The sequence below is a fragment of the Haliotis rufescens genome, unplaced genomic scaffold, assembly GCF_023055435.1.
Source record: "Haliotis rufescens isolate VD_foot unplaced genomic scaffold, xgHalRufe1.0.p SCAF_11, whole genome shotgun sequence".
In the NCBI taxonomy this organism is placed as follows: Eukaryota; Metazoa; Mollusca; class Gastropoda; order Lepetellida; family Haliotidae; genus Haliotis; species Haliotis rufescens.
Genome location: NW_025963791.1, coordinates 41,137,650 through 41,165,311, shown reverse-complemented (window position 1 = coordinate 41,165,311; position 27,662 = coordinate 41,137,650). Strand labels below are relative to the sequence as shown.

Below are 27,662 nucleotides of genomic sequence, written 5' to 3'. Positions count from 1 at the left end.
ACACCTCCAAAATAAGAACACAACGAGCGTATGGACACCTCCAAAATAAGAACACAACGAGCGTATGGACACCTCCAAAATAAGAACACAACGAGCGTATGGACTTTAAAACAATACACTTTTATTTATACAAGCCACCTGTGAGAAGGCAGCTCTGAATAAATGGCTAAGTTGACTTTCCACATACTTGCAACAGAAAACACATACAGTATTGAACATATCAGCATGAGGGTGCTCTGGAACTACATGCAAAGACTGCGTTAGGTCTATGTACATGAAAGCAAATTACAGAAAGACTATGGCTGACACACATTATAGCCACAGATGTAGTAGAAAATTTAGAACAATTTCAAAATCTCCCCACATGAAGTTGGAACACAAAGATCATGTACAGTCTATCTGCATTATACACATTGGAAACTGAGGGCAGGCAGCTGGTTAACACTTACAACATTCAACAAGGTCATTTTTGTGATCAATAACCATTCGCAGCCACTAAATCACAGATTGACAGAAAATAATAAATGAAAACATTATAGGCCAATTGTAATGACCTCGTACAAAATGTGAAAACGAAATGATAATGAATATGTGTACATGATTCCAGATAAGTATCATTTTCCATATCTAAAACATTCCCATATGACTCCAATGTGAGAATTAAATCACATTAAAATGTCCCACTGAAAGCGAAACATCAGCTTATGGAATATTAACATGATCTACTCTCATGGTCAGAGTTGAATAAATTATTCATCAAATGGTGACAATATTCCCAGTTATTCCCTGTCTGTAAGGACCCTATCACTGTCTGGACGTTTCACCTTTACAAAGTGGGAGGCTGATGGGCAACATTGTTTCTAAATCACTTGTACATGTGACGTGAACACAACACACACTGAACACAATTCATGACTCAGCGGTCTTGACATACCCAATGGCAGACAAAGCTCCATGGCAACTTGTTTGTGTGTGGCGACAAGCTCCTAATGTTTATATCATTCAAACCTATCTCATGAAGCAGAGACCATAATATCAAAGCTATTTCTGTTCCAAACAACTCCTCGAATACAAAGGCAATATGTTTTTGCATAATTGGCGCACATTATCCAGCTTGTTCATATTATTTTAATACCAAAATGAATTCAAACTACTATTAACATGTAGTGTGGAACAAACAAGACTAGCCCCTTAAAGACCATCCTACAAAACACACATTCATTTCCCTACTGTTTTGATTTGGACACTTTGAAAAAAAGAAAGAAAAAGCTCTTGATTCTATCATAATCTGATTACCTGAACAGAACATTATCCCAAAGAAGCCTACTCCGCCAAACATCAGATACATTGATATATCAAGTGCTCCTGTCATCAGTTGTAACACCTGCTGTTCTATGCAATAGCGTGAACTTTGATAATAGCAACTACAATCAATGAATTCCCCTTGTGGGGCATGAGTGATCTCCCCTGCTGAGACCGCATCAAGGCAAGGGTTTGCGAGACAACATCAAAGACAATTGTATCTATCCAATTATCTATTGCATTTGGTTCATAATGCAACAACAAAAACTGCAACAATTGTAACTCCACAAGAACTGTGCTTGGAAGGCCACCATACTACACTGAACGAGACAGGATGAGTTACACAATGTATCAACAAATTTCATAGATAATACACACCCAACAAACAAGGAGTCTAAAACAGTTCTGATGTGTGAGGAAATGTGTGTAATTATGTAAATAGTTCTGGTGTGTGTGTGTAATTCCTGTAAACAGTTCTGGTGTGCATGTAAATGTGTGTAATTCCTGTAAACAGTTCTGGTGTGCATGTAAATGTGTGTAATTCCTGTAAACAGTTCTGGTGTGCATGTAAATGTGTGTAATTCCTGTAAACAGTTCTGGTGTGCATGTAAATGTGTGTAATTCCTGTAAACAGTTCTGGTGTGCATGTAAATGTGTGTAATTCCTGTAAACAGTTCTGGTGTGCATGTAAATGTGTGTAATTCCTGTAAACAGTTCTGGTGTGCATGTAAATGTGTGTAATTCCTGTAAACAGTTCCGGTGTGCATGTAAACAGTTCTGGTGTGCATGTAAATGTGTGTAATGCCTGTAAACAGTTCTGATGGGTGTGTAATTCCTATAAACAGTTCTGGTGTGTGTGTGTAAATGTAATTCCTGTAAACAGTTCTTGTATGGGTAAATGCTTGTAATTCCTGTAAACAGTTCTGGTGCGTGTGTTAATGCTTGTAATATACGTAAACAGTTCTGGTACGTGTGTAAATGTGTGTAATTCCTGTAAACAGTTCTTGTATGGGTAAATGCTTGTAATTCCTGTAAACAGTTCTAGTGAGTGTGTTAATGCTTGTAATATACGTAAACAGTTCTGGTACGTGTGTAAATGTGTGTAATTCCTGTAAACAGTTCTTGTATGGGTAAATGCTTGTAATTCCTGTAAACAGTTCTAGTGAGTGTTAATGCTTGTAATATACGTAAACAGTTCTGGTACGCGTGTAAATGTGTGTTATTCCTGTAAACAGTTCTAGTGAGTGTGTTAATGCTTGTAATATATGTATACAGTTCTGGTACGTGTGTAAATGTGTGTAATTCCTGTAAACTGTTCCGGTATGTGTGTAAGTGTGTGTTATTCCTGTAAACAGTTCTGGTGCGTGTGTTAATGCTTGTAATATATGTAAACAGTTCTGGTGCGTGTGTTAATGCTTGTAATATATGTAAACAGTTCTGGTGGGGGTGTTAATGCTTGTAATATATGTATACAGTTCTGGTACGTGTGTAAATGTGTGTAATTCCTGTAAACTGTTCCGGTATGTGTGTAAGTGTGTGTTATTCCTGTAAACAGTTCTGGTGCGTGTGTTAATGCTTGTAATATATGTAAACAGTTCTGGTGGGTGTGTTAATGCTTGTAATATATGTAAACAGTTCTGGTGGGTGTGTTAATGCTTGTAATTCCTGTAAACAGTTCTGGTGCGTGTGTTAGTGCTTGTAATATATGTAAATTGAAAACAAAGCACAGTTGCATACACATTCTTATCACTGCAATTATGCCAAATTCTGAGCAAACCCCAATCTTCCTAGTTTGTCCATATTTCAAATAGAAAAAAAGTCAGTGTTCTAAAAGCATGAAATAAATATATTGCCTGACATTAAACACCGAGTTACTTCACCAGTTTCAACAGAATAATAATGGATGTGTTGTGTTCTGTGGATGAATGTTTCCAATCATACTGACATACGAACATGAAACAAAACGTTTTGCAGCTTCGATCTGTAGTTACAATACCAATGCCAAGCTCCACAAGCCCATCTTAGTACTACGACAGTTGGAAGTCCATATTAAGCATGGGAGAACCACAGTCTTAGCGCCAAGATTGGGTTGTTGAAAGCCGCCCAGGAGTGTCCCTACGATCACCATCATAAAAAGGAGACGGACGCTTAGAATTAATCCAGTAAGGAATCTCTCAACTCACCATGTGACGAAGTCATTTTAAATTGTACACAATGACGGTGACACAGATGACCAGTAATATTATGCCATATATTCAACAAGGGGTTACACACTCAACAGTCAATAACAAAGTTTCAGATTTTACACACCAGCAGGGTTGTAACAAAAAGATGTCCTCTTTCACACAATGATCGACCCTCTCCTAGACTCCTCACATTTGAATATATATCTTCTAGCATCATACACAGCTTACGTTAACCTTCCTCAATAAAGAACATGCCTGTTGTAAGAACTGTTTTTTATTTGGTTACTCTGTCAAATACAATTTCATCATACCAGGCCTTTTTTGATGAACAATGTCTGAATACCAATAAAGTTTTTCATGGTTCTAAAATACTGGGTTACCAAAGGATATGAAGAAATCCCTAATGCAGATCTATACCTAACAATTTACCCACGATGACTTAATCTGAAGACTACTAGCTACTTCATTATTGGTTGGATACTGCCTCTACCAGGTAGAAAACACATGTTAAAACATGTACTCAGGTGTGAATACAACATGGAGATGCTTAATACAGTGAGACCTTACTTATCCAGAAACTCCCATTCTGGACAATCTTTGTTTACAAATTATTTTACCTAACATTACATATACTATTGTATATGAAAATTTTCATAATCAGAAAATCCAGTCTAAAGACCGACCAAATTGGCTTAATATACATAAAATTTGTATAAAATAACCGGGACAATCATATGCATATTGATGATTGTATAGGCCAAAACAAGGCACCCCACAAAGGAGGAACAGTTATTCATTAATCTACTGGGTTGAGAGAGAGTATTTGGACTGTCATATTTAACTAAATTTAATATAAATGAAGTCAGTTGAAGTTAATGCTAACTAAAGCCATGCCATGGAATTAACATTGAGAGAATGTCATCAATTGTCTTGTAATAACCGTCAACTTACATGACAACTGGATATTTAATTACAGACTTGCACATAACAGGTGTCCAGATAACTAGGTTCCACTGTATAAGCAGGTACATCGTGTCTACATAAATACACATATAGTTCGTACTAAAACCATACTTGACAGGTGTGGACAATTTTGATCTGAGACACATGAATGTCACATCAGGTAACAATATAATGAAAATACAATAAAACACTAATTCTGGAACATGTTAGGATTTCGTAAAAAATACAGCTGACAATCTGTTTATTTCACATCAATTTTGAATCAGATAAGACAGAACTTCATTTAAAATGAGACAAACCATTTCAAGGATTAATAATTTCCTGAGAAAACAAAGCAAAAACTGTTGATATTTCCAAAACACAAATTCGATCACCAAAGAAAAACACATGCTGATTTTGAGCACATGTATGATTGATGTTGAAATATCTACGGGACAAGTTAAAATTCTCCAAAGAACAGTGTGGAAATATCATCTCACACTATTTCAGGTACAACTGATACAAACCCCATACAAAAACCATGCACTAACAAACACAATGTCAGACATGACTCTTATTCATCTTTATTAGTCTTTAAAAAACCCAAAACAATTAAAACAGAATTCCCCTAAGAAATAAACTTGGTATTTTTCTCTTATTGCTAACATCAAACCTTAGTACAGTAGATGACGTAACAGAAGTTGTTAGTAGCCATGTTCTAAAAAATGTTCTCACAGAATGGCACATACATTTTGCTGTTTTCAATGGTCAACAGCTACACTGAACTTTCTGTTTAAAGCAGGAAACTACAGAAGCTTGTTAGACGTTGCTGTCTACACAGGTCACAACAACAGGTGCTTGTGATACCAGGTTCTTGGACAGGTAATTAAGTGGCAAATATAAACAAAGGAAATTCTACACTACATATAACTACAATAGTTCTAACACCATAATAGCACTTCACAAAATCATTTGACGCAAGGCCAAACAATAAGGACTTTCAGTTGAGAACTGACACGTCATGGGGGCCACTAGTCTCATGGACAGTGGGAATGAGTGACGCCCAATAATGAATTGATTATTCTAATTCTCAACACAGTTCCACAATGAACTGTGATGTGTGTGTACGACTTGCAACATGAACATGAAATAAGTGAAATGAGAGCTGAATGAAAAATGTGTAACCATATCCAATATCATCTTGACATATTGTTATCGCTCATTTCTTTCAGGCAAGACAAATCGTTAATCTTTGCTGTCATCATTCTTTTCTGGATCCACCTGCACAAGGTGATGTTGGTGCTACGACTATTGTAAGTTTCTGTTTTTACATGAGCTACGATAGTTGTAACACTAACATCCCCATGACAAGGGGGCCTGATGCTGGTTGCTGACAGACTATTGACAAAATAGGACATTTGTCAGTTTACTGGTTTATTTCCATCTTAAATTCATTAAAATACCTATCGTCAGTAGCTTCATAACTGAAATTCACTATAAAATAATGCTCCTTCAACACCAGGCACTGACCAGTGGGTAACAAAACCAATACATACGTCTAGTCATAAATTCACAGAAAACAATTAGTTGTTATTTGTCATGTAATATGTCTTATTTACAAAAACTACATGCGCAAACAACAACCAAAAGTGAGATTAAGGATAAAAAATTTACAATTTAAAGTGACATTTCTGGAAGGAGAAAATGACACTAAAACAAATATCAACAGGCAACAAAGACATTAATAGAATTAAGTTATGGAATACTTGGGAAGGCAGAGCTCTCTTCAACTCACTCTCCAACTACATTGCTAGTCCAACTAAGTGTTTTGTCTTAGATTTGTTTAGGATAACATCTCCGTCTTGATCCTTTAACAAGAAGAGCATTTCCCTGTCAACTGAAAATAATGTTGAGAGATGAGTACACGGATTATGTGTTCACACATGGTATGATATATATATATATATGTATGTATATATTTATATAGTTCTCATGATACATGACCAATGCAGATGGGTGATGGCGGTAATGGCAAAACACCTGTTTATTACTACACCTTATTCTCAACAGTCCTAACAACAAACTAACAAATCATAAATGCCATTTCAACTTAGTATTAAAGCATTATCACAGCTTCAAAAGCTATATATACCATAACTAATGCATGGTTAATGACTGACTACTTCTGAGCAACCTTGACTGTAGAGCCTCAAATTGTACCAGGGCAAAAAATTATTCTTTTTTGTAAATAAGCAATAACTTGCTCCAGAGGGCATTTTTATTTCTCTGGTGCCAAAACCCCAACATGCCATAACAAGTTTGATAAAATAAAGCTATGGATAAGTGTGTAGTACAAATAAAATCAAATCTTAACAAATATCAGTTGAGTCAAAGAAATGCTAGCAGGAATTTGCCTCAATGGTCACCCTATCTATCCAGCAGCAAAACATACTTTGCGATGGCATTTTTGCTACCACTAATTTCAAGCCCTGTACACAACCAAATTGTCTTTTTCTAGTAGGAGCTTTTGGATCTTTATTACTATGATTGTCCAATATTTCAACTTTATTGTCCACTCTTGGCGTAGTTTTCATGATTGGATGATAATCTAGTCAGTCATCATACTGTCGTCTTCTTCTTATTAAACACTTGATTCCTACAAACTTGTTCAACATATTAAAATAGCCTCTCAGTCATATCTCATTAAGATGTGGACTTTCCCAACAGTAAAACCTGTCCTAGCCTAAACGTTTGTTTAAAGGACACTGTCTAGTCATGACTGCACAGTTCAACCAGTGTCCCGATCACAAGTCCAACAAAAAGCACAACTTCAACTATGGCATCGCTTTCATCCTATTTCCCTCAACACCACTTCCAGCAGTAAAACAGTTCAATCAACAGCTGTGATTATTCTATTAGCTTGCTTCGCTGGTCTCAATCTTAACTCGTTTAATTTCATTATCTTCAGATTTCCCGTCAGCTGATTCTGATTCTCGCTTCACAGCTCGAGCTCCTTGGGCAACATTAGTTACCTGGAAAAAAGAGAGAATTAATAATTAACAATTACAGAGTGAGTAAGTTTGATAAAAAAGAGAATTAATAATTAACAATTACAGAGTGAGTGAGTTTGATAAAAGAGAGAATTAATAATTAATAATTATAGAGTGAGTGAGAGAGTTTGATAAAAGAGAGAATTAATAATTGACAATTACAGAGTGAGTGAGTGAGTTTGATTTTATGCCGCTTTTTGCAATATTACAGCAATATAACGGTGGGGGACACCAGAAACGGGCTTCACACATTGTACCCATGTCGGGAATCTAACCCGGGTCTTCGGCATAAGAAGCAAACACTCTAACCACTAGGCTACCCGACCGCCCAACAATTGCAGGGAAACAAACACTTGAGAAACAGTCGGATAGGTCGTAGATGGCATAAAAAAATCGAAACATGTAACAACAAAAACAACATGTCACTTTGCATTCTACACATTAGTTGCATATCAATTTTCATAATGATACATGGAGAAGTGCATTAACGGGAAAAAATGCTGCTGCAACAACAGCTATATTCCTAATCTGATTGCAATTTTCTGTGTTTTTAGAGATACCATAGCTGGGAGGACTGATGCAAAGTTCCAGCTTCATACACCTGGAAGTTCCAAAGGGGAAGTTGAAAGTGCAACAGTAAACGATGGAGGGACAAGATGGATGGCAGAGGGGCAGTCTAGTGGTCAAAGCATTCGCTTGCCACAAAGAAGACCTGAGTTTGATACCCCACACTGGTACAATGTGTGAAGCCCATTTCTGGTGTCCCAAGTTGGGATATGTCTGGAATATTGCTAAAAGCAATGTAAAAACAAACTCACTCACTCACTCACTCACTGGAAGGCAGACATGCCATAAGGCAATAATCTTAGCATAGGCCATAGGCACATTCTACATTACAGCGTATACAGTGTGAGCTCACTTGCCTCATTAAGTCAGGTGAGCTAAAAAGCTATCAACAAAATATCTAGCCTGCACTAGCAGGCTGTTTGCAACCTACCACATATTGTCCAGGTGCCTCAGTAAGTAAGTCAGGTTAGCTAAAAAGCTATCAACAAACTATCTAGCCTGCACTAGCAGGCTGTTTGCAACCTACCACATATTGTCCAGGTGCCTTATTAAGTAAGTCAGGTGAGCTAAAAAGCTATCAACAAAATATCTAGCCTGCACTAGCAGGCTGTTTGCAACCTACCACATATTGTCCAGGTGCCTCATTAAGTAAGTCAGGTTAGCTAAAAAGCTATCAACAAAATATCTAGCCTGCACTAGCAGGCTGTTTGCAACCTACCACATATTGTCCAGGTGCCTCATTAAGTAAGTCAGGTTAGCTAAAAAGCTATCAACAAAATATCTAGCCTGCACTAGCAGGCTGTTTGCAACCTACCACATATTGTCCAGGTGCCTCAGTAAGTAAGTCAGGTGAGCTAAAAAGCTTTCAACAAACTATCTAGCCTGCACTAGCAGCCTGTTTGCAACCTACCACATATTGTCCCGGTTTGACCTCGGTGGCGAGTGCCCCCGCTGCGTAGTTGCCCTGTGCCTGCATGGCCTGCATTGTGACTGGTTGAACCAGCTGCACTGCGGGCTGGGATATCAGGGTGAGTGGCTGAGTGGACATCAACGTGGCTGCCGACGTAGCCTGAGACACTGGTGCTATGGCCACCCCAGACTGACCAGTTGTGACCACCTGACCAGCCATTACCTTCACGGGTTTCAGAGCAGCTGCGTACTGGGGTGTCACCAGCGATGCTGCCTTTGTTGCACCTGGGAAGTAGGAAGAAATCGTGAAGTGAACATAGGACCATGCCATGCCTCTTTGACAAGAGCAGGAACACTGACATACTATAATAGGGCGTCAATGTTGAATTTCCTCTTTACCAGTGAAACTTTTCACAAAAGATTATTTCTCTAATCAAAATCCCCAAAATACATAATGGTTGGATATACCATGAATAGACCTTAACACTTCACTGACAATTCCAGGTATAAGTGCAAATGGACAAATGGGCTTCCCTCATGACTTTCTAGCCTATAATTGATCATGTCATAAAGTCCAAAACTCATAACTTATCTAACACTTACAAAACATTCTCTAACTTTGACAATATCCATCTGTTTGTATATATTTATGAACAATTATTGGAGTAATGTTCCAAATACCAGACATACTTACCCTGAGAAAAGTCAGCATTTTCTTTCTTGATTTCTAAGTGTGTCCCGTTTGTTAAGGTGGTGCCTGCAATGGCAGGGCCATTAAGGATAACTTGTCCAGGGTTGGAGACAATGATCTGAGGTTTGGTGATGATGGGAGGCAGCTGGTGAATGGCTGTGCCATTGCTGGCTGTCACTGTCACTGGCGACAGCACCCGCGACCCTGAAAACAAACACTCTCTTATACATAGGGCGTCAATCTCTTATACATAGGGCGTCAATCTCTTATACATAGGGCGTCAATCTCTTATACATAGGGCGTCAATGAAGTTAATTGCAACCAAAAGCAGTACCAGGTGCAAGGGTGCAAAGATTCACTGAGGTTTTGTTGCACTGCAATACAATGCACTGGGATGGAAGCACTGTATCACGGGTCATATACCAAGCAAAGCGATTCAAGCATGCTTAACTTTTCATAAAAGACGTGTAGATGTTATTAAATGACATGAAAATGAACTGTTAAAGCTATGAGTTCACAAGTAATAGTTCTTATTCAGACTCAAATTTATATAAATATGGTTTTGACTGAACCTCTGCTAGATTCTTTACATGTACAAAATGACGGTAAGTGTCTTCATCTATTATCCATAGGGTCAGAAATTATCAAGTCCATATAAGTCATGTGTGCACTGGTGCAAATATCACTTGTCGTGCACCAGTGTATTGTTTGTCATCAAGACAGCACTGTTGGTGTCATTTGAATCTTCTTGTGATGTAAGGTTGCAATGACATCCCACTAGAAATGACGTCATAGCTGAAGACTGTTGACGTCATTCAACAATTGAGGTTTCCTAAGACATCGGTCATGATCAGTGCATTTTTCTAAAGGGGAGCTTATAAGGATTAAGAAATAATGGGTAATAAAATTAAAGAAGATTTTATGAAACTTGTGTAAATATTCCTGTACCACCCTCGCTCTCGCAATACAATTCTGACATGATCTGTATACTATCTTCAGCGTTCCAGTTTACCGGTAATTACCAGGTTTTTACTGGTAAAATTAGGCTTGGACCATTCACTCATGTGACTGCCAGTCCCTGTGGACCGGCAAATAAAGTACCTTATAAATCTTTGTTGTGGATGGAAACATTGGTGATATTCATATAAGTACATTTTTCAAACAAAGTCAGCTTGTCTGTTACCTTCAGGGTTTCCCTTGTCTATTTCTAGGTTAAATATCCATTTGTTGTGACTGAAGCCTGTGTGAATGACATAGATCTAAGAAAGTTACTTCAGGGTTTCCCCTTGTCTATTTCTAGGTTAAATATCCATTTGTTGTGACTGAAGCCTGTGTGAATGACATAGATCTAAGAAAGTTACTTCAGGGTTTCCCCTTGTCTATTTCTAGGTTAAATATCCATTTGTTGTGACTGAAGCCTGTGTGAATGACATAGATCTAAGAAAGTTACTTCAGGGTTTCCCCTTGTCTATTTCTAGGTTAAATATCCATTTGTTGTGACTGAAGTCTGTGTGAATGACATAGATCTAAGAAAGTAACTTCAGGGTTTCCCCTTGTCTATTTCTAGGTTAAATATCCATTTGTTGTGACTGAAGCCTGTGTGAATGACATAGATCTAAGAAAGTTACTTCAGGGTTTCCCCTTGTCTATTTCTAGGTTAAATATCCATTTGTTGTGACTGAAGCCTGTGTGAATGACATAGATCTAAGAAAGTTACTTCAGGGTTTCCCCTTGTCTATTTCTAGGTTAAATATCCATTTGTTGTGACTGAAGCCTGTGTGAATGACATAGATCTAAGAAAGTTACTTCAGGGTTTCCCCTTGTCTATTTCTAGGTTAAATATCCATTTGTTGTGACTGAAGTCTGTGTGAATGACATAGATCTAAGAAAGTTACTTCAGGGTTTCCCCTTGTCTATTTCTAGGTTAAATATCCATTTGTTGTGACTGAAGCCTGTGTGAATGACATAGATCTAAGAAAGTTACTTCAGGGTTTCCCCTTGTCTATTTCTAGGTTAAATATCCATTTGTTGTGACTGAAGCCTGTGTGAATGACATAGATCTAAGAAAGTTACTTCAGGGTTTCCCCTTGTCTATTTCTAGGTTAAATATCCATTTGTTGTGACTGAAGTCTGTGTGAATGACATAGATCTAAGAAAGTTACTTCAGGGTTTCCCCTTGTCTATTTCTAGGTTAAATATCCATTTGTTGCGACTGAAGCCTGTGTGAATGACATAGATCTAAGAAAGTTACTTCAGGGATGACATCTTTGCACTGAACATGATGTTGAGAGAATTAAAACCAAATAATTTCATACGGTTTTTTTATTTTTGAGAGTTGGGACTGGCAAAAATTAGGGGGGCACTGGTAGTTTTTAGAGTTGCCAGTTTCAAAAGCCAACGGGAAGACTGTATCTTGTCATCTTCCTACATACGTATGCATTGAACAGGGCCTCAATGTATCAACTCAGTTCTTATTGGAAACAAGCATAGGTCCGCAAGTTTCCATCTGACAAAATAAACATTTCATGAAATTTGCTACTTAAGTCCAACAATAACAGCTCTCATTGACAACTTTTCCATTGAAGCGACATCTCCACCCCAGGAGACTTGGGTGACGGAGCAGTCACCTGGACATATAGGTAGGTAGCACTGATGCAACGCCAGCTAAATCATTATCAAGCAGGATAATCTCAGGACAATTCAGTTTGATGGGTGGGTGGGAGTCATGTGTCGATACTTTAGGAAACATTTTTTTTATCCTACACCTGACTTGTGTACATACCTGCAGGAGAGCCAGGTGCTGACTGAGTAAATCTAAGTTCGGCAGCGATGGACTGAAGATTTGGCTGCTGCAGCTGATGAGGTGGTTGGAGATGACTTGACTGAGCCACTTCTGCTTCCGATGCTGCCTCAGGTATTGGACTACCTTCCCGAGACATGGAGTCAGGTGTGAACGCACCGGACATGTGGCTAGGCGAGGCTGGTGCTGACCTGGAAATGTGAATGAGGCAGTGAGCGAATGCTGGTTTATTCTGCAGTCAGAAAGTTTTCATTTCTGTAAATAACCAAGGCTGGATGCAGCAGATCACTGTCAGCAGCGAGAGAAATACCCCATGCTGTCAGAGATGAAGACAGTCAGCCAGGCCACACATTGTAACCACCCAACCATCATTAGGCATCTCTAATAACAAGTAGGAGACACTCGGGTACTGTCAAGACCTACAATTCCCATGTGGCAACTCCGACAGTCAAAACAGCCTTTGAAATTCATGCTAGTCTGCAAGACTACTAAATTGTGCTGAGGTCAAGTAGAAATCCAATGATCTGTCCACTGACTAAAAGCATTTGCAGGCTATAATTCTGAACCAGTTCTCAATACTTCAATTTTGCTAAAAATTGGACCTGAAAACTGATGGATAATGGAAACAGCAAACATTTCCACTCTCGTTCAAGCAGGACTAGGTACAAACTCTGTGGACATAAGGTTTACACTAGTCCTCTGGACTAGTCTTAAAATTAAAAGGATTTTCTAAGGTTACAAAATGGTATTAATATACAGTGAAATCCTGTTTGTTCAGTCCTTGTTACTCCGGAATCCCTTGTCTTCCATAACCATGTTATGGTTGATCTATGGTTGATCTTTTATTTCTCCATAATTTCTCCTCTATAATAATTTCCAATTTCCAAAAGTTTTACTTGTTACAATGCACACTCTTAATGTCAAATGAACTCCTAGCTCAGATTCAACAGCAACAGCCATAACGTGACATTATCATAATTAAAATTTACCAATTTGGTAGCTCTCTCTTGGACCAGTACTGTCTGTAGCAGATCTCTCTGGGACCGGTACTGTCTGAACTAGAAGATTGCTCTGGGACCAGTACTGTCTGAACTAGAAGATTGCTTTGGGACCAGTACTGTCTGAACTAGAAGATTGCTCTGGGACCAGTACTGTCTGAACTAGAAGATTGCTCTGGGACCAGTACTGTCTGAACCAGAAGATCTCTCTGGCACCAGTACTGTCTGAACCAGAAGATCTCTCTGGCACCAGTACTGTCTGAACTAGAAGATCTCCCTGGAACCACTAATGTCTGAACTAGAAGATCTCTCTAGGACCAGTACTGTCTTAACCTGAATATCTCTCTTGGACCAGTCTTGTCTGTAGCAGATCTCACTGGGGCCAGTACTGTCCAGACAGGAAGAAGATCTCTCTGGGAACAGTACTGTCCAAACAGGAAGATCTCTTACACCAGTGTTGTCTGGAGCAGATCTCCCTGGAACCAGTACTGTTTGAACTAGAAAATCTCTCTAGGACCAGTACTGTCTGAACCAGAAGATCTCCCTGGAACCAGTACTGTCTGAACCAGAAGATCTCTCTAGGACCAGTACTGTCTGAACCAGAAGATCTCCCTGGGACCAGTACTGTCTGAACCAGAAGATCTCTCTAGGACCAGTACTGTCTGAACCAGAAGATATCTCTAGGACCAGTACTGTCTGAACCAAAAGATATCTCTAGGACCAGTACTGTCTTGACCAAAAGATCTCCCTGGAACCAGTACTGTCTTAACCAAAAGATCTCTCTAGGACCAGTACTGTCTGAACCAAAAGATCTCTCTAGGACCAGTACTGTCTGAACCAGAAGATCTCCCTGGAACCAGTACTGTCTGAACAAGATCTCCCTGGAACCAGTACTGTCTGAACTAGAAGATCTCTCTAGGACCAGTACTATCCAGACAGGAAGGTCTCTCTGGGAACAGTACTGTCCAAACAGGAAGATCTCTTACACCAGTGTTGTCTGGAGCAGATCTCTCATGGGACCAGTACTGTCCAGACCAGAACATCTATCTTAGACCAGTAGTCTGGAGCAGATCTCTCTTGGACCAGTACTGTCCGGATCAAGAGGATTCATTGTATTGGAATGAGTGCATATAGTTTTATGGTGTTTGGCAATGTTCCAACAACAGGGAAAATCAATGAGCTAGGTGTGGGATCAAACCCGGGTTTCTCCATGAGGGCAGTTTTCCCCATTTGAATACCCTACCACTCTAACACATGGACATGTGAGAAATTACATGACCAGCATGTGAAATATAACTGTGATTCAATAACAGATGAGGTCACAGTGAGAAACCAGCCACAGACATGGAGGTTCTTCATGGCTTTGACAAGAGCAGACATATTGTGTAAACACATACTGATGTCCTTTCTACCACTGTCTACAAGACACTGAACACTGAAAGAGAAGGGGATGTTCCGCATTACTGACCGTGTTGAGAGTCCTCCAAACGGTGTTCGGAAGCAAGGCACATGCCTCTGTCTCCGTCTCCTAAATGCTTGTGCAGTTAATTTAGCTTCAGATGCTGGGTCAATCCTCCAAAACGATCCTTTACCAGGTTCTTCTTGTGATCTTGGAACTTTCACAAAGTAGCGGTTCAAAGAAAGATTATGACGGATTGAGTTCTGAAATAATGAAATATATACTATTATTGAACCATACTGTTTATTGAAGTAAAAGCAATTTAATATCACACAGCATCCAAACATAATTTTTAACTGGGTGCATGGCTCAATAAAGTTCACCAATTTGCAAGAATAATAAGTTTTAGAACAATGGCAACACTGTACATGTGACAGACACAGGTGCCAAACATACTCATTCCACAACTTCGGCATCAATGAATGATCGCTTTGGAGCTTTGTTATAAAGTTAACAAGAGCACACAGTCAATGTTATTAACTAATAAAAATACAAAAACAAAAAAAACATTTAACTTTTAAAATACTAGCTAACCCCATTAACCTGAATATGAATGAAGAGTCTCACCTGCCAGCCCTTGTCAGCTGTTCTATAATATGGATAATTTTTGGTAATAAAAGCATAAATTCCACTAAGAGTCAGTTGCTTATCAACTGCCGATGTAATGGCTTGCACTATTAGCTGGGCATATGAATATGGTGGCTTGGACTCATCCTTCGGCCCGTCCCCACAGGCAGAAACTACTTGAGCGTCTTTGTCGTCCTTAGGATCAGCTGCAGCAAACACAGCATTTAAATCAGGAACAAAACTACGATGACTAGCTCCTCCTCGAGGACTGGTAGGACAGGAGTTGGCCGCACTGAAACCATACAGACCAAAGGCATAAGAATATAGAACCAGTTATAAATTCAACAACATTTATACTCAATTCCACGCAATGGATAACGATGATGATGATGATGTTTGTTGGTCAACACCGTACTCAGCAATATTCCAGCTATATGACAGGGGTCTGTAAATAAGAGTCTGGACCAGACAATCAAGTGATTGGCATCACGAGCATCGATCCACGCAATTGGGATACGATGGCATGCATCAACTAAGTCAGCGAGCCTGACCACCTGATCCCGTTAGTCGCCTCTTACGACAAGCATTGTCGCCTTTTACAGCAAGCATGGGTTGCTGAAGACCTATTCTACCCTGGATCTTCACAGATTCAGAAAACATGACCAATAACAAAGCATAAGTTTACACAGGGTTGGTACAGATGTCCTCAACATATTCAAGGCTTTTTAAAAACTTCTTTAGTCAAATTCAATGCAAATAAATAACACAAACAAGATATTAAATTTCATGATTTAACACATTTTATCAGCAGAGTTTTATAACGCGTCATCATGCAGTATTGTACAGTCAAGTCCCGTTAATCCGACATCGATGGTTGCATATGATTACGTCGGATTAATGAGTATGTCGGATAAACAAAATTAAGTAGTATCAACGTTTGTGATCGAAAATCGGACAACTACTTGCTAGATATAAGGATTCAAACATGTAATAAATTATAAAATAAATTTTCATATTGTTATGTTACATTGTTGGCGGAATATGTTTTCTGTTCATGCAACCTTTAAAGTTTAACACAAAACAACTGTTACGGACTGTATGACTTTAAAAAGCATAGTCTGGAATGGAAGTCGCAACTTTGAAACTGGTACCTAAAAGCTTAAGAAAGCTGCTTCCTAAGTGGCTAACGTCGACTTCCTGTTGGTCATTTCATTGGTAGGTCATAGTTCGCAAAGGTTGTTCTGACGTGATCTGTAATTGGATGTCCTCATCGAGAGCGAGAACTTGTATCTGATTTTAATAAGATTGAGGTAATCTAAGCATGTGATTTATCCTGTTTTCTTTTTATTTAAAGCATTTATTGTTTATTGTTAACCTAGTTTATCTCTGCAGCCATTGAAATATGCAGCTACCAGCCAACTCTTCTCGCATCAAAACACGGGCTGTGTACTGGTGGGCAGATGACCCCGGAGTACGCTGATCAATGTGTCTGTTTAACGAGACTGATTAATGAGTGATTTTGGTGATTCGTTGCAAATTAGGTGTGTCAGAGTCGGAGTGCGAGACTGTCGGATTAACGGGTCTAAACAGCACTGATTTAATCGGTTCCCATCATTAGGGTCGGATAAAGCTGATTGTCCGATTAACTAGACTTGACTGTATATATGTTTGTGGACACTCACAAGCATGTTTGTATGTCGTATATAAACTGCATTAAAATATTGATGGTCTAGCTAGGGTGTAATTCAAGGTCTTTTCAAGTTGTATTGTTTATTTTCAAGGTTGTTCTAAGCAAATGTCGACTTAAGTCCTTTTCAAGTCCTGTAACAGCAAATGCAGTTTGGTGACCCACACACCAGGAAGGCCCCAAACTGACTAAACTCATGTTTGCCCTCTAGTGTTCTTAGTCAACACGGCTAAGCACTCAAAACAATAAAAATATAGAACAATAAAAATATAGAAAAATAAACAGTAAAACATATCCACTAAATCATGTAACATATCAATTTGAATATGAGTGTTCTTTTCTTAAACTTACTGACCAACCTCGTTATTTAATGATAAAAAATAATCCACAGACTACAAGTTCAATTGAAATATATTTTTTATAATAATTTGATTGCCTACATACAAGACAGAATATACAGCACAAACAGCTAGGGTTTTCTGGCTACGTCTGTACAACAGACAATGCTGAACTTGGAGAAGTAAAAAACAAGTTTTGTTTGCAAACTGCACAAAGTGTTATTTCCTTATATTCTGCAATATCAATAATGTGTGTTTTACCTTATTGTGCCTGTGGGAGAGGGGCAGGGGCTGCTAGCAACATGCTCCACTTTCGGTATGTCAATCCTCAGGGGAGCCAACGCTGTCTTCTTCTTAGGAGAGGCATTCCCTGGGCTTTGTGTAGGTGGTGGAGGGGTTTCTTCTACCAGAGAATGGAATACTATTTTGATATTGGTACTTGGGAAGCGAAGAATGCATCTGAAAAAACAAAAGATGAAAACAATGACACATAATGCTGCATCTACAGTGATATGTTGCTGTTGTTTCAGGGCTCCATATGATTTTAAGCCATAAAGTATTTACTCACATGTCGTCAATCACATAGGGTAATATTACTTTTCTTCGCATATTCAAAATATTTTACTCCCTTGGATCCAGCCATCCGGGTAGTCATAAACCAATGAGAAGGCATTTTGAAACTTAATTCTGCTTTATATGCGGTTTCCTGTAGCATCTGATTTCTTCTGTTCATGTGTTGCCCCAAGTGTCAAGTAAGCTCACAACAGCGACACACGTGTCACTGGCAATAAGCATGACAAGCGGGACCTAGCACTTTTGAGGTGAGGTGAAATGGGGTTTAACGTCGCATCCAAGATCATTGCACTTATATAGCGATGTGCATGTACGTGTATGTGTTTGTGTGGCTGCTTGTACTAGTCCGGACTGATGCCGATTTATAGTGCTAGCTCACTGAGATAACATGTTTAACATGGATACCCCACTCAGACACAGTATACTGACTCCGAGCCGACCAGTCCTTGTTTTAGCCCCTTAATGCCGAGCGCCAGACAGGGTAACAACAAGGATCGAACCCCAGACCTTCCGCTCTCCGCGCGAACGCTCTACCACTAGACCACGGAGAAGGTCCCTAGCACTTTTGAGCTGGTTACACTGGCTACATATAATAAAGTATGCCACAAATCATTTTGCTTAATCAAGTATGATTTCTGGGTGTGCATCAGGTACCTACCTGGAGCTTATTTTAACTGTGCCATTATGATTTAAACTGTTGTTGGCAGTAACTTGGCACTCTAATGCAAGGAATTTTGAAACCTGTTGACTGATATGGAAAATAATGTATATTTCTTGTTTACTCTTCTAAAACACAGTTTTTATGTAACTTTAAAAGGCTACATTCTGTAGTTACGCACTGTTTACTTAAAACTATTGATTTTCTCAAAATAATATCATGCGTATTTGTATGCAAGCAACTCAAAAGTAATGGGGTCCTTGTGATCTATAATGTGTATTTCACGCTAATACGCAGCTTATCTTGAGTGTGGGATTTTCCATTTTTAAGCTCATTACCACTGACCACTATTCTTTGCTCCAGATCGGTAAATGTATGGCTAGAAATACTACAGATCAAAAGTGTACTAATACATTAATAAACCAGGGGTCCGGAAACGGTCATATGCGCCGGACATGTCTGATTGGGAATCTCCGGACATTTAAAAAAACAAAACAACGCTACCTTCAGGGTCCAAATAATTGATGAGTGTTATCATATCCCTTCAACGACTTCGGTCAATAAAAGTATGAAATTTGACATAAAACATCACTAAAAATGATGATTTTACCATTTAAAATGTATTTCCTGCTCTCAAAGGCATTGTTTTATATGCAGAGATTAAGGTTACCGTGTGTATTTTCTCCTAAACTAAGCCGGAAATAGCAATCAGCTGTGCACACGTTTCCTCCCAATCTACCGGTGATTCAATAAACATATAATAAATGAGTAAATATGTTCTAATTCTTACTCCATATCATTCATGTTTACAGAATGATATCGGTCTTCAAAATATACTTCCGTGATCTTATTACACAGGAAAGGTAAAAATCAATATGTATGGGGATTCAAATGTGAATTCTGAATGTATGGCCAATTGTTAAACAGCTTTTGTACTTTCTTTTATTTGATTGGCTAATATGTATCAACGAAGAACGCAGAGCTCCACATAACATTTTGAGCAATTGAGTTTTTAATCTTGGGTTTCTATTCTAATTGGGTTATTACATTTTTCATTGGGTTACCAATATTTATTCACTCATCTATTCATCACTCTTATGGGTATTTCCCCAAAAGAGAGAACATTTACAAAAAAATAATGAAATAATGTTTTAGATGTAACCTCTTTGTACGCATTGAGTATTTAATTTATGCATGCTGTTTTTATACATTTGAGGGTTTTTATATTTTTATGCAAATATGCTGCTTATCTGTAGCTCTGTGAATGACCCTGCTATTTAATCTAATTGTTGAACAGTGAATTTAATAAGAATCCCTTTAGCAAAGACGTGACTCTGACTGCTGAGTTGTTGTCTACCAAACAAAATAAGGTTGTGGGGTAAATCTATGAGCTAATAGATAATGGCAGATGACGTCACACTGGTGGAATCAACCTTGAAGACTGCACAGAAAACCGTGGCAACAGTTATACACATGATTAGAGAGTGTTTTGTACTCCTCACAATTTTTCGGGCAATCCAGTGATTGACAGCATGAACATTGATCTATGCAATTGGGATACAATGACATGCTTCAACCATGTCAGAGAGCCTGACCACCCCATTAGGTCGCCTTTTACGGTTTTGTATTAAAAAACAGTGTTTGATTTCCAAACAGCCTTATTTGAACAACCCCATTCTCAGTGTCAACATAACCATGATAACTGCAATACAGCAAAAACAGGCGTGTGTCATAAACAATGATAAATGGTGACTGAGCATGAAGAAGCATTTGTAATTGCCTCACCCTAGAATGAGAATTACAATTGATGAAATCAGATTCTTGGCTTTAAACATGTTCAGCTAAACATGTCAGTAATTGGATGTGGTGACAACTCCCATACAAAGGTTGAATTACAGCCTTTACATCAGTAAATCCCCTCGTGGCAACAAATGTCCATGTCAAGGCTCAGCACATTTGGCTTAAGAAAATAAAATACTAATTCAACTTGTCAGGGTGTTCAGAGTTCTGTTCAGTTGCTCCTAGTGCATGCTGCAGTTAAGAAGTGACTACACAACAGGTAAACTGCCTGCACCACTCACTTGACCATGTCTACTGGAAAATTATTTTTTAAAACCGACATGATCAAATCTCAGATAATGTTTGTTTGCTCATCATACGACACAATTTTATAATATTACACTAAGCAGTGACTGTCCTGGGTCAGTACATTTACATTTCAACATTACTGTGACACACGATCATAATCACCTCATGATGACTACCATGTGACAACTGGAATGTGTTCTACTCTAAAAACATATGTCTCCCCCTCCTTTTGTTGATACATTAGTTTTAGTTGTTACTACAAATGTGCTTGCAAACCCGAAAAAAAGATTCTGGTTAATGAAGCAACACTACAGCTGATGCCTTGTTGACACTTTATGACAGATAACACTATTGAACTTGTAACAGCAGGTTGGATGATAGATTGTAAGTGCAAGTAGATGTACCAATAACTAACAATCATTGGCTTTATGCTTAGTAGAAATACTCTTACAAATTTCCAAATTGTTTCCATGGAAACACAAGAAGTAAAAGCAATTGAAAAATATGAAAAGGCAACAGTTGAGCATGTGGTCATTGTACATGGATAGTTTCATGAAAAAATATTATCTGGTTCAGAAACGAAGCCTGGCTTTGTTTGAGACTAAGTACAAATTGTTTCCATGGAAACTTAACAAAATATAATTTAGAAAAATAGCAAAAGGCACCAGTTCAGCTGATGAACAATGCATATGCTAACCTTCATTGAAAAATGTTGAAAGGTTTTCAAGTTATGGTCCGGAAACGAACCCTACCCTCATTTACAACCAAGTCGAAATTGTTTCCATAGAAACATGAAATTTTGAAGAAGAGAGAGACACACACACATATAGTAAATCATGATAATCTCACAATCAAAGGTTGTAAGTTTGACCAAAAATGCAATCATCCTCCCACTTTGTCCTAACTTACACTACACCAACACACCTTCTTCGTTCAGAGTTGACCAATCATGCGCCTCATGCAGATCGAAAAATGTATGCCATATGGTTAAATCTGTAGATGTCTGTGCAAATGTCCTACTACACGATGGCTTATGTTGGGTAGATTTGCACATCTAAATTGTCTGTTTGCACATCAGTAACAGTATGATCAGATGATGTCCTCATGTTTTACATTTGTCAACTTCGATCATGTTGGGCAGGATGGGCAGTTTCCGATTTCATGTTTCTGAATGGAAAAATGATGGCAGTTTTCCAAAATCTTTATGCTTGTATTTATGGTCAAAACTTTCAAGACGCTGCCATGAGGACATAAACTGATATGGCATGAAGACCTCCATGATGTTCTGTAACCCTTGGAAACCAGACTATATCCACCTTCTTCCTTATAGCCTTGAGAGTAAACTGAGTGATTGGACGGCCTTTTCTGAAATTCTTACAGAAATTTATGTGTATGCAAATTAAACACGATGAGGTATTTGGTTGGCTAACATGTTAATAGCTAAGAATAGCGATTTGTAGTGTACTTGAACAGGAACATTGTGTGAAATTAAAGAAATTGTATGTCAATTTGTTTAGACATGGTATACATGGTATAAATTTAAAGCAAGTGATATTTATAAGTCTGTTTGTGGAATATTTAACCAACTGCACTTTTGCACCCTGCACGTGCACAAACCATGTAAATCTTGTCAACAACAGCCAAATGCCAATCATGCTGCCTTGAACAAATAAAGGGAAGCTTAAAGCCATGATCATGCTCATAGCCATCTTCAATCACAAAGCTGTTTTAAGATTTAATTACATGTTTTTCACTTATCTCAACATGAATATGTACATGGACCAGCACAAAACATTTTTTTCAAGCTCACCCAATATTTGTTGAAACGCTGTTCTTATGCAGTGTGTGAGTTAATATTTTAAGACACATCAGCCATACTGTGTCTTGCACAAGTTATACATTGATAATGATAATATATAAAAACCTGTAAATGGACAGTTCAGTAACTAGACAATCACATATTTGTATTAAAAACTGGCACGAGAGTGCAAAAAAGGGATGACTTTTATATGATGTTCACAATACAAAACCAAAACCTGGCTGTAACATGTGTCACATGCTTGAGCATTAAGTGCAAATTGGTTACATGAATATGTTTAACCTACTCAGGTTAACATGGTTAAAAGTTCACCTGATATAAGTATATTTATCTGTAAACCCATGCAACGAGAAACCTGATCTGCCCAAAACTTATTCTTATTTGCATATTAAACCATTTGCATATTAAACCCGACAGTTTAGAAAATGAAATTAATTTAATGGGTAACTGGCACAGAAAAGCCTAACATTGTTTAAGTAGCACTTCAAGTGTCAGTCTCCAGATGATGCTTATAGTGAGGAATATCATGCCTAAACTTTCAACTTAACCCATCATGCAAGTGTTGAGAAGAAAATGAAAAAGATGGTAAAACCCCCACTTAGTGCCTGAACATTATATAAGCAAATCATGAAAGAAATATAATTCTACTTCTCTGTGGCATTTATATAACCATTCATGAGACATGAACTATGATTTGTGAGAAGATAATTTGGCTTATTATATTTCAGTTTCTTAACATGTATAACAATAAGGAAGACCTAATGAACATGTGTCCCTTTGTGGTAAGGAAAACCAACAGAAGGCTTTAGTTCAATTCATCAACATGATCAAGCAGTCCTAGTTGACCAGACAAACCAATTACAAATAGCTCCAAACCAAACAAACTATCTCTGGTACCTACTATCATCCTTGGTAGAGTCACCTTTGCCCAATGTCAGCTTGTTGAAACATGGCAATGAACAAAACAGACTATGGCAAAATCTCACATGGGCTTATACTGTTAGTCTGTTATCAGCTAAGGTCAGATAGAAATCCCAAGATTGAACGTTTACAACATGAAAAGAATCTATCACAAAACAAATATATTGCACAGATAAACATGACAAAGTATTTGGATAAAATCTGTCCTGGTGTCCCATATGACTGGATTATAGCTTTTATCATTCTTATCTTCCCATCCCTCAAGTCAATATGATCAAAACAATTCAATTTATCCTTATAATATTAAATTATTCATAGTTGTAATTTGTAAACCACAAACTAAACCATGCAAACACTAGGTAAATCATACATCAATGCATGGAAAAACAAGAGTACATGTCAAAATCTGATAATTCTGAAGTGATGGCAAAAGAAGTTTATTTGATTTGTGGGGATTCATAAAATAAGTATAGTTAATTTCTGTAGATAACAAAAAACAAAATTCTATAAGCTCACCCAAAGGAAATTGTACCAGATTAGGGCTTCAGACCTGCATGAGAGTCAGACTGGTCACTAATGTTTATCTTCAATGTCAAATCAAATACATGTAATCATGAAATATATAACTACCGTATAGACCATGATTACAATGCCAATAGGAAAAATGTAGGTGTTAATTATTTCCAATGGCAATCACATTCTCCCACTTTACAAATGCAGAAAAAAATTCTTCTGTTTAATGCATAATTGGAGAGAACACTTACTCAGTTTGACAAAGTATTTTTTCCTTTAAGCAACTGAAAAGTACTTTATTTAGAATCTAAGCATATCATACATGGAATAATACCTTAACAATAAATAACAGGCCTAATGTTCAAGTTTTTCTTTCAACCTGATTTAACAGTGATTCATATAAAAACAACAACAACTGGCCAATCAAGTCAAAGGGACTGATAACAGACAGTGATGTCACATACACTGTAAATGTGTTATTAGGTTCATTTGCAGTATTACTCAGAATTACTCACAATGGTGTGACCAGATGATTTGTTTATACTGCCTTGCTGGATATGATCAGACTATGTTGATATATGGCATTATGTAAACTTACACAAGAATAAAGAGACAATTTCTCAATGAAGCAGAAACATAATAATTACATTTCATTTTGAAAATTGATTCTCACTACACAATTTGTATTTATTATCCGCATATTTACATGTCCCAAGGTCTTCCATGTTTATAAACAAAGTATAGCCTTACATCCTTCCGAAACTGGTCCATAATTCATGGCCACATCAATATTAAGTTTGGCGAAAAATCACTAAAAACAATTCATATAATTTTGTTTAGTGTGGCCGCTAAGAAACACGATAACTCTTAAATAAAGATTGGAATGCAAATACACAAGCTAAGGTGACCTCATGAGGACCAGTTTCCAACTGTCAAAATACATACATCCTTTTCTACCATCTATTATGCATCCGATAATCATATCATTGCCACCTGCCATTAGCCATATCCTTAATAAAAGATCCAACAAACACATAGTTGTTTGGTGTAGTGATGCGAGACTCCAGTCATTAAAATCAATGCAAGACCAGACACCGGTATCTTCTATTTTTGTTTACATAGCCGCCATGATGAATCGAGCACATGGTAACAAGGTTATCAACACGGCGAAGTAAAATGTCTAAAACGAAATAAAGGTACATGATTTCGTTTAGACATTGATGAATATAATTGACCTGACATTTAAGCTACCATAAGAATGACGAATCAAGCGACGATAACATGTCAGATACCGCTCGCGGCACAGACATGCCGGCAGTTGAGGCGGGCACTTGCAAAACAAAACAACTTACGATCGAGGAAGTTGCAACGGGGGTGCCCCTTTCCGCTGGAAAATGCCATCTATAAACACGCCGTTTTTCCCGTTGCATTTCATGTAGAAATTAGGCTGATCATAGAATATTTCAAGATGCACCCTGGATATGAAGCTCGAATGTCCCATATTGACATCCACTTCGCCTTTACTGCTATTGCGACCAATGGTGATGCGATTTCCCCGCATCATGTATTCGAAGTCCCTGCCTTCTAACCGCGCGATGGCGGTTCCCTTCGATTCTGGGGTCCATGAAATTTTGGATGGACTTGCCGGGGCTGACTTGAGGGCCAATAAGGCATATGCGTCGTTATCCGACGGTTGACTATACGTAGACATTGTGAATGACTCGTGTTTTCCAACACCAAAATGGAGGAAAACAACTTGCCTGTTTACATCAAGAACTACACCCACAATGCACCTCGAAAGCGTGGCCACGGCATGGGAGAACATAATGCTATTTTCAACACTACTGTTATTCAACTTACTTGTCAGCGGTAAAGTCACTGCGTGCTGACTGAGTCGCATTATCTTAAAAGCAAAACGAATAAACACAAACACCCAGAATTACATTATTTGAACAAACACTTTTTATTATCATTACTTTTAATCATATTATAGATTATTATTCAAATTCATGTCTCTTACAATAATTGATCGATATTCAGGTACCTTTGATATTCATAATAAATTGAAAATGAATTTTTTTTACAATTTACAGTCGACGCCCAAATCGTTTCAATTATTTTCATAGAGCTTGGTATTAAATCGTATTGTTTGACAGAATACACACCCAAATACATCTTGTCGAAAATGTAACTTTTTGAAAACTAATTATTTGAACACAATGTCGATCTATTGAAATCACGAAGCGTATCAACAAACCGATTAAATATTTAAACTATATTAGTTATTGAATTGGCAATGCGTAGGCACTTGGATTAGAACTTATAAGAAATGAAATCACGTATAAGAAATTTCTTAAACAGGACAAATTGTTACAATCATAGGATCTTTCTGATTCCTATCGTGAAAACATCTAATATTTAGCAGCAGATAACCGGGTTTGTGGTTTACGTATATCCTAGCATATGTCCTACTGACCGAATATATAATTTTATATGTAGGTTCTTTATGACCTGTCTTGCATGGAAGAATCAACTTGGTATTATACGAGTGCTTCCCTTAACCACGCTAGTTCCCGAAGAACTCTGCCTAAATATAGACGATAAACCATTTTCTGATGTGTCTATTATCTTTAATCCAAACACACGCTGTAAATGTAGCAATGCGACATGATCGCGTTGTATAAGAAGCGGGTCATCGCCACCGGGAGATAATATGTGTGCTATATGCCACCCCAGCCGCAAGATAGATTTGCGCATGCTCAGGTCATTTGCACCAAACTACATGTATTGACATGATGCCGGTTTTAGACTGTGAAAGCGTTTACAATTGGTGATGTTTTAAATGTAAAGTGGAATATTCTGTCATTGCATTTCTCTTCTTTTTTTAATTTATAATTGTGTTTTGTGACATTTTACATTATTTTTACACATAATAGATTTACTTGGTGTCAATCATGTTAAGTACGTTTGTCTACAGAATGCTATTTTTTAATTGATAATTGATTTTCTCGAAAAGACGAAGAAAGATTACATGATACCATTTCAAGCGAATATCATACAGCGAAAATAATCACTCCCGAACCTGTGCATTATTCGGAAGTAAAAATATGTCGCGTGGACAACAGTACACATTCGATCGCCGGGTCTCAGCCAGTCCGTGACCCAGATACATCTTTGACCTACTTATAAATATACAGCTGAGGTTTATGTTTGTTTACAAGCCGAGGCCAGTGTAACCGCTGTGCGTTGCCGATGTGAGCCTCTCGATGTAAAGGATTAATTGTGGAACATAATAACTGCAGTGAATGTGAACACAGTTACCTAGTTACCTGACATCTTCTAATGGAATAAATTGGGAAAGGTTGTCCATATAAAGGGGAATCTATTTGTATTCAGAGTGCATTGAGATAATGACTTTTCACCGCTGGATGCATATAAGATGGTCATGCCGACAAAGTTTGCAGAGTAAAGATAGAGTGGTGTACCGCAGAATGACATTTGCACGCGACAGAACTGTTTGACAGTTTCACATTTGTCACATTACTTTCATCATTAAATACTTAACTAGATCTACAATTAACAAATTACGATAAA

The 27,662-nt window shown here is 37.9% G+C and overlaps 1 protein-coding gene across 1 annotated transcript; it reads right to left on the bottom strand.

Annotated features, from left to right (window-relative positions):
* Positions 1-99: 99 nt before the first annotated feature.
* LOC124142300 (forkhead box protein K2-like) lies at positions 100-25,865 on the bottom strand. Its single transcript, XM_048392736.1, has 8 exons — positions 25,421-25,865; positions 17,758-17,955; positions 15,472-15,763; positions 14,914-15,107; positions 12,430-12,638; positions 9,651-9,851; positions 8,958-9,241; positions 100-7,462 (listed from the first exon to the last, which is right to left on the bottom strand). Exons 1-8 carry the CDS (start codon positions 25,777-25,779, stop codon positions 7,346-7,348), a joined length of 1,854 nt encoding a protein of 617 aa, XP_048248693.1. The 5' UTR covers positions 25,780-25,865; the 3' UTR covers positions 100-7,345.
* Positions 25,866-27,662: the final 1,797 nt, after the last annotated feature.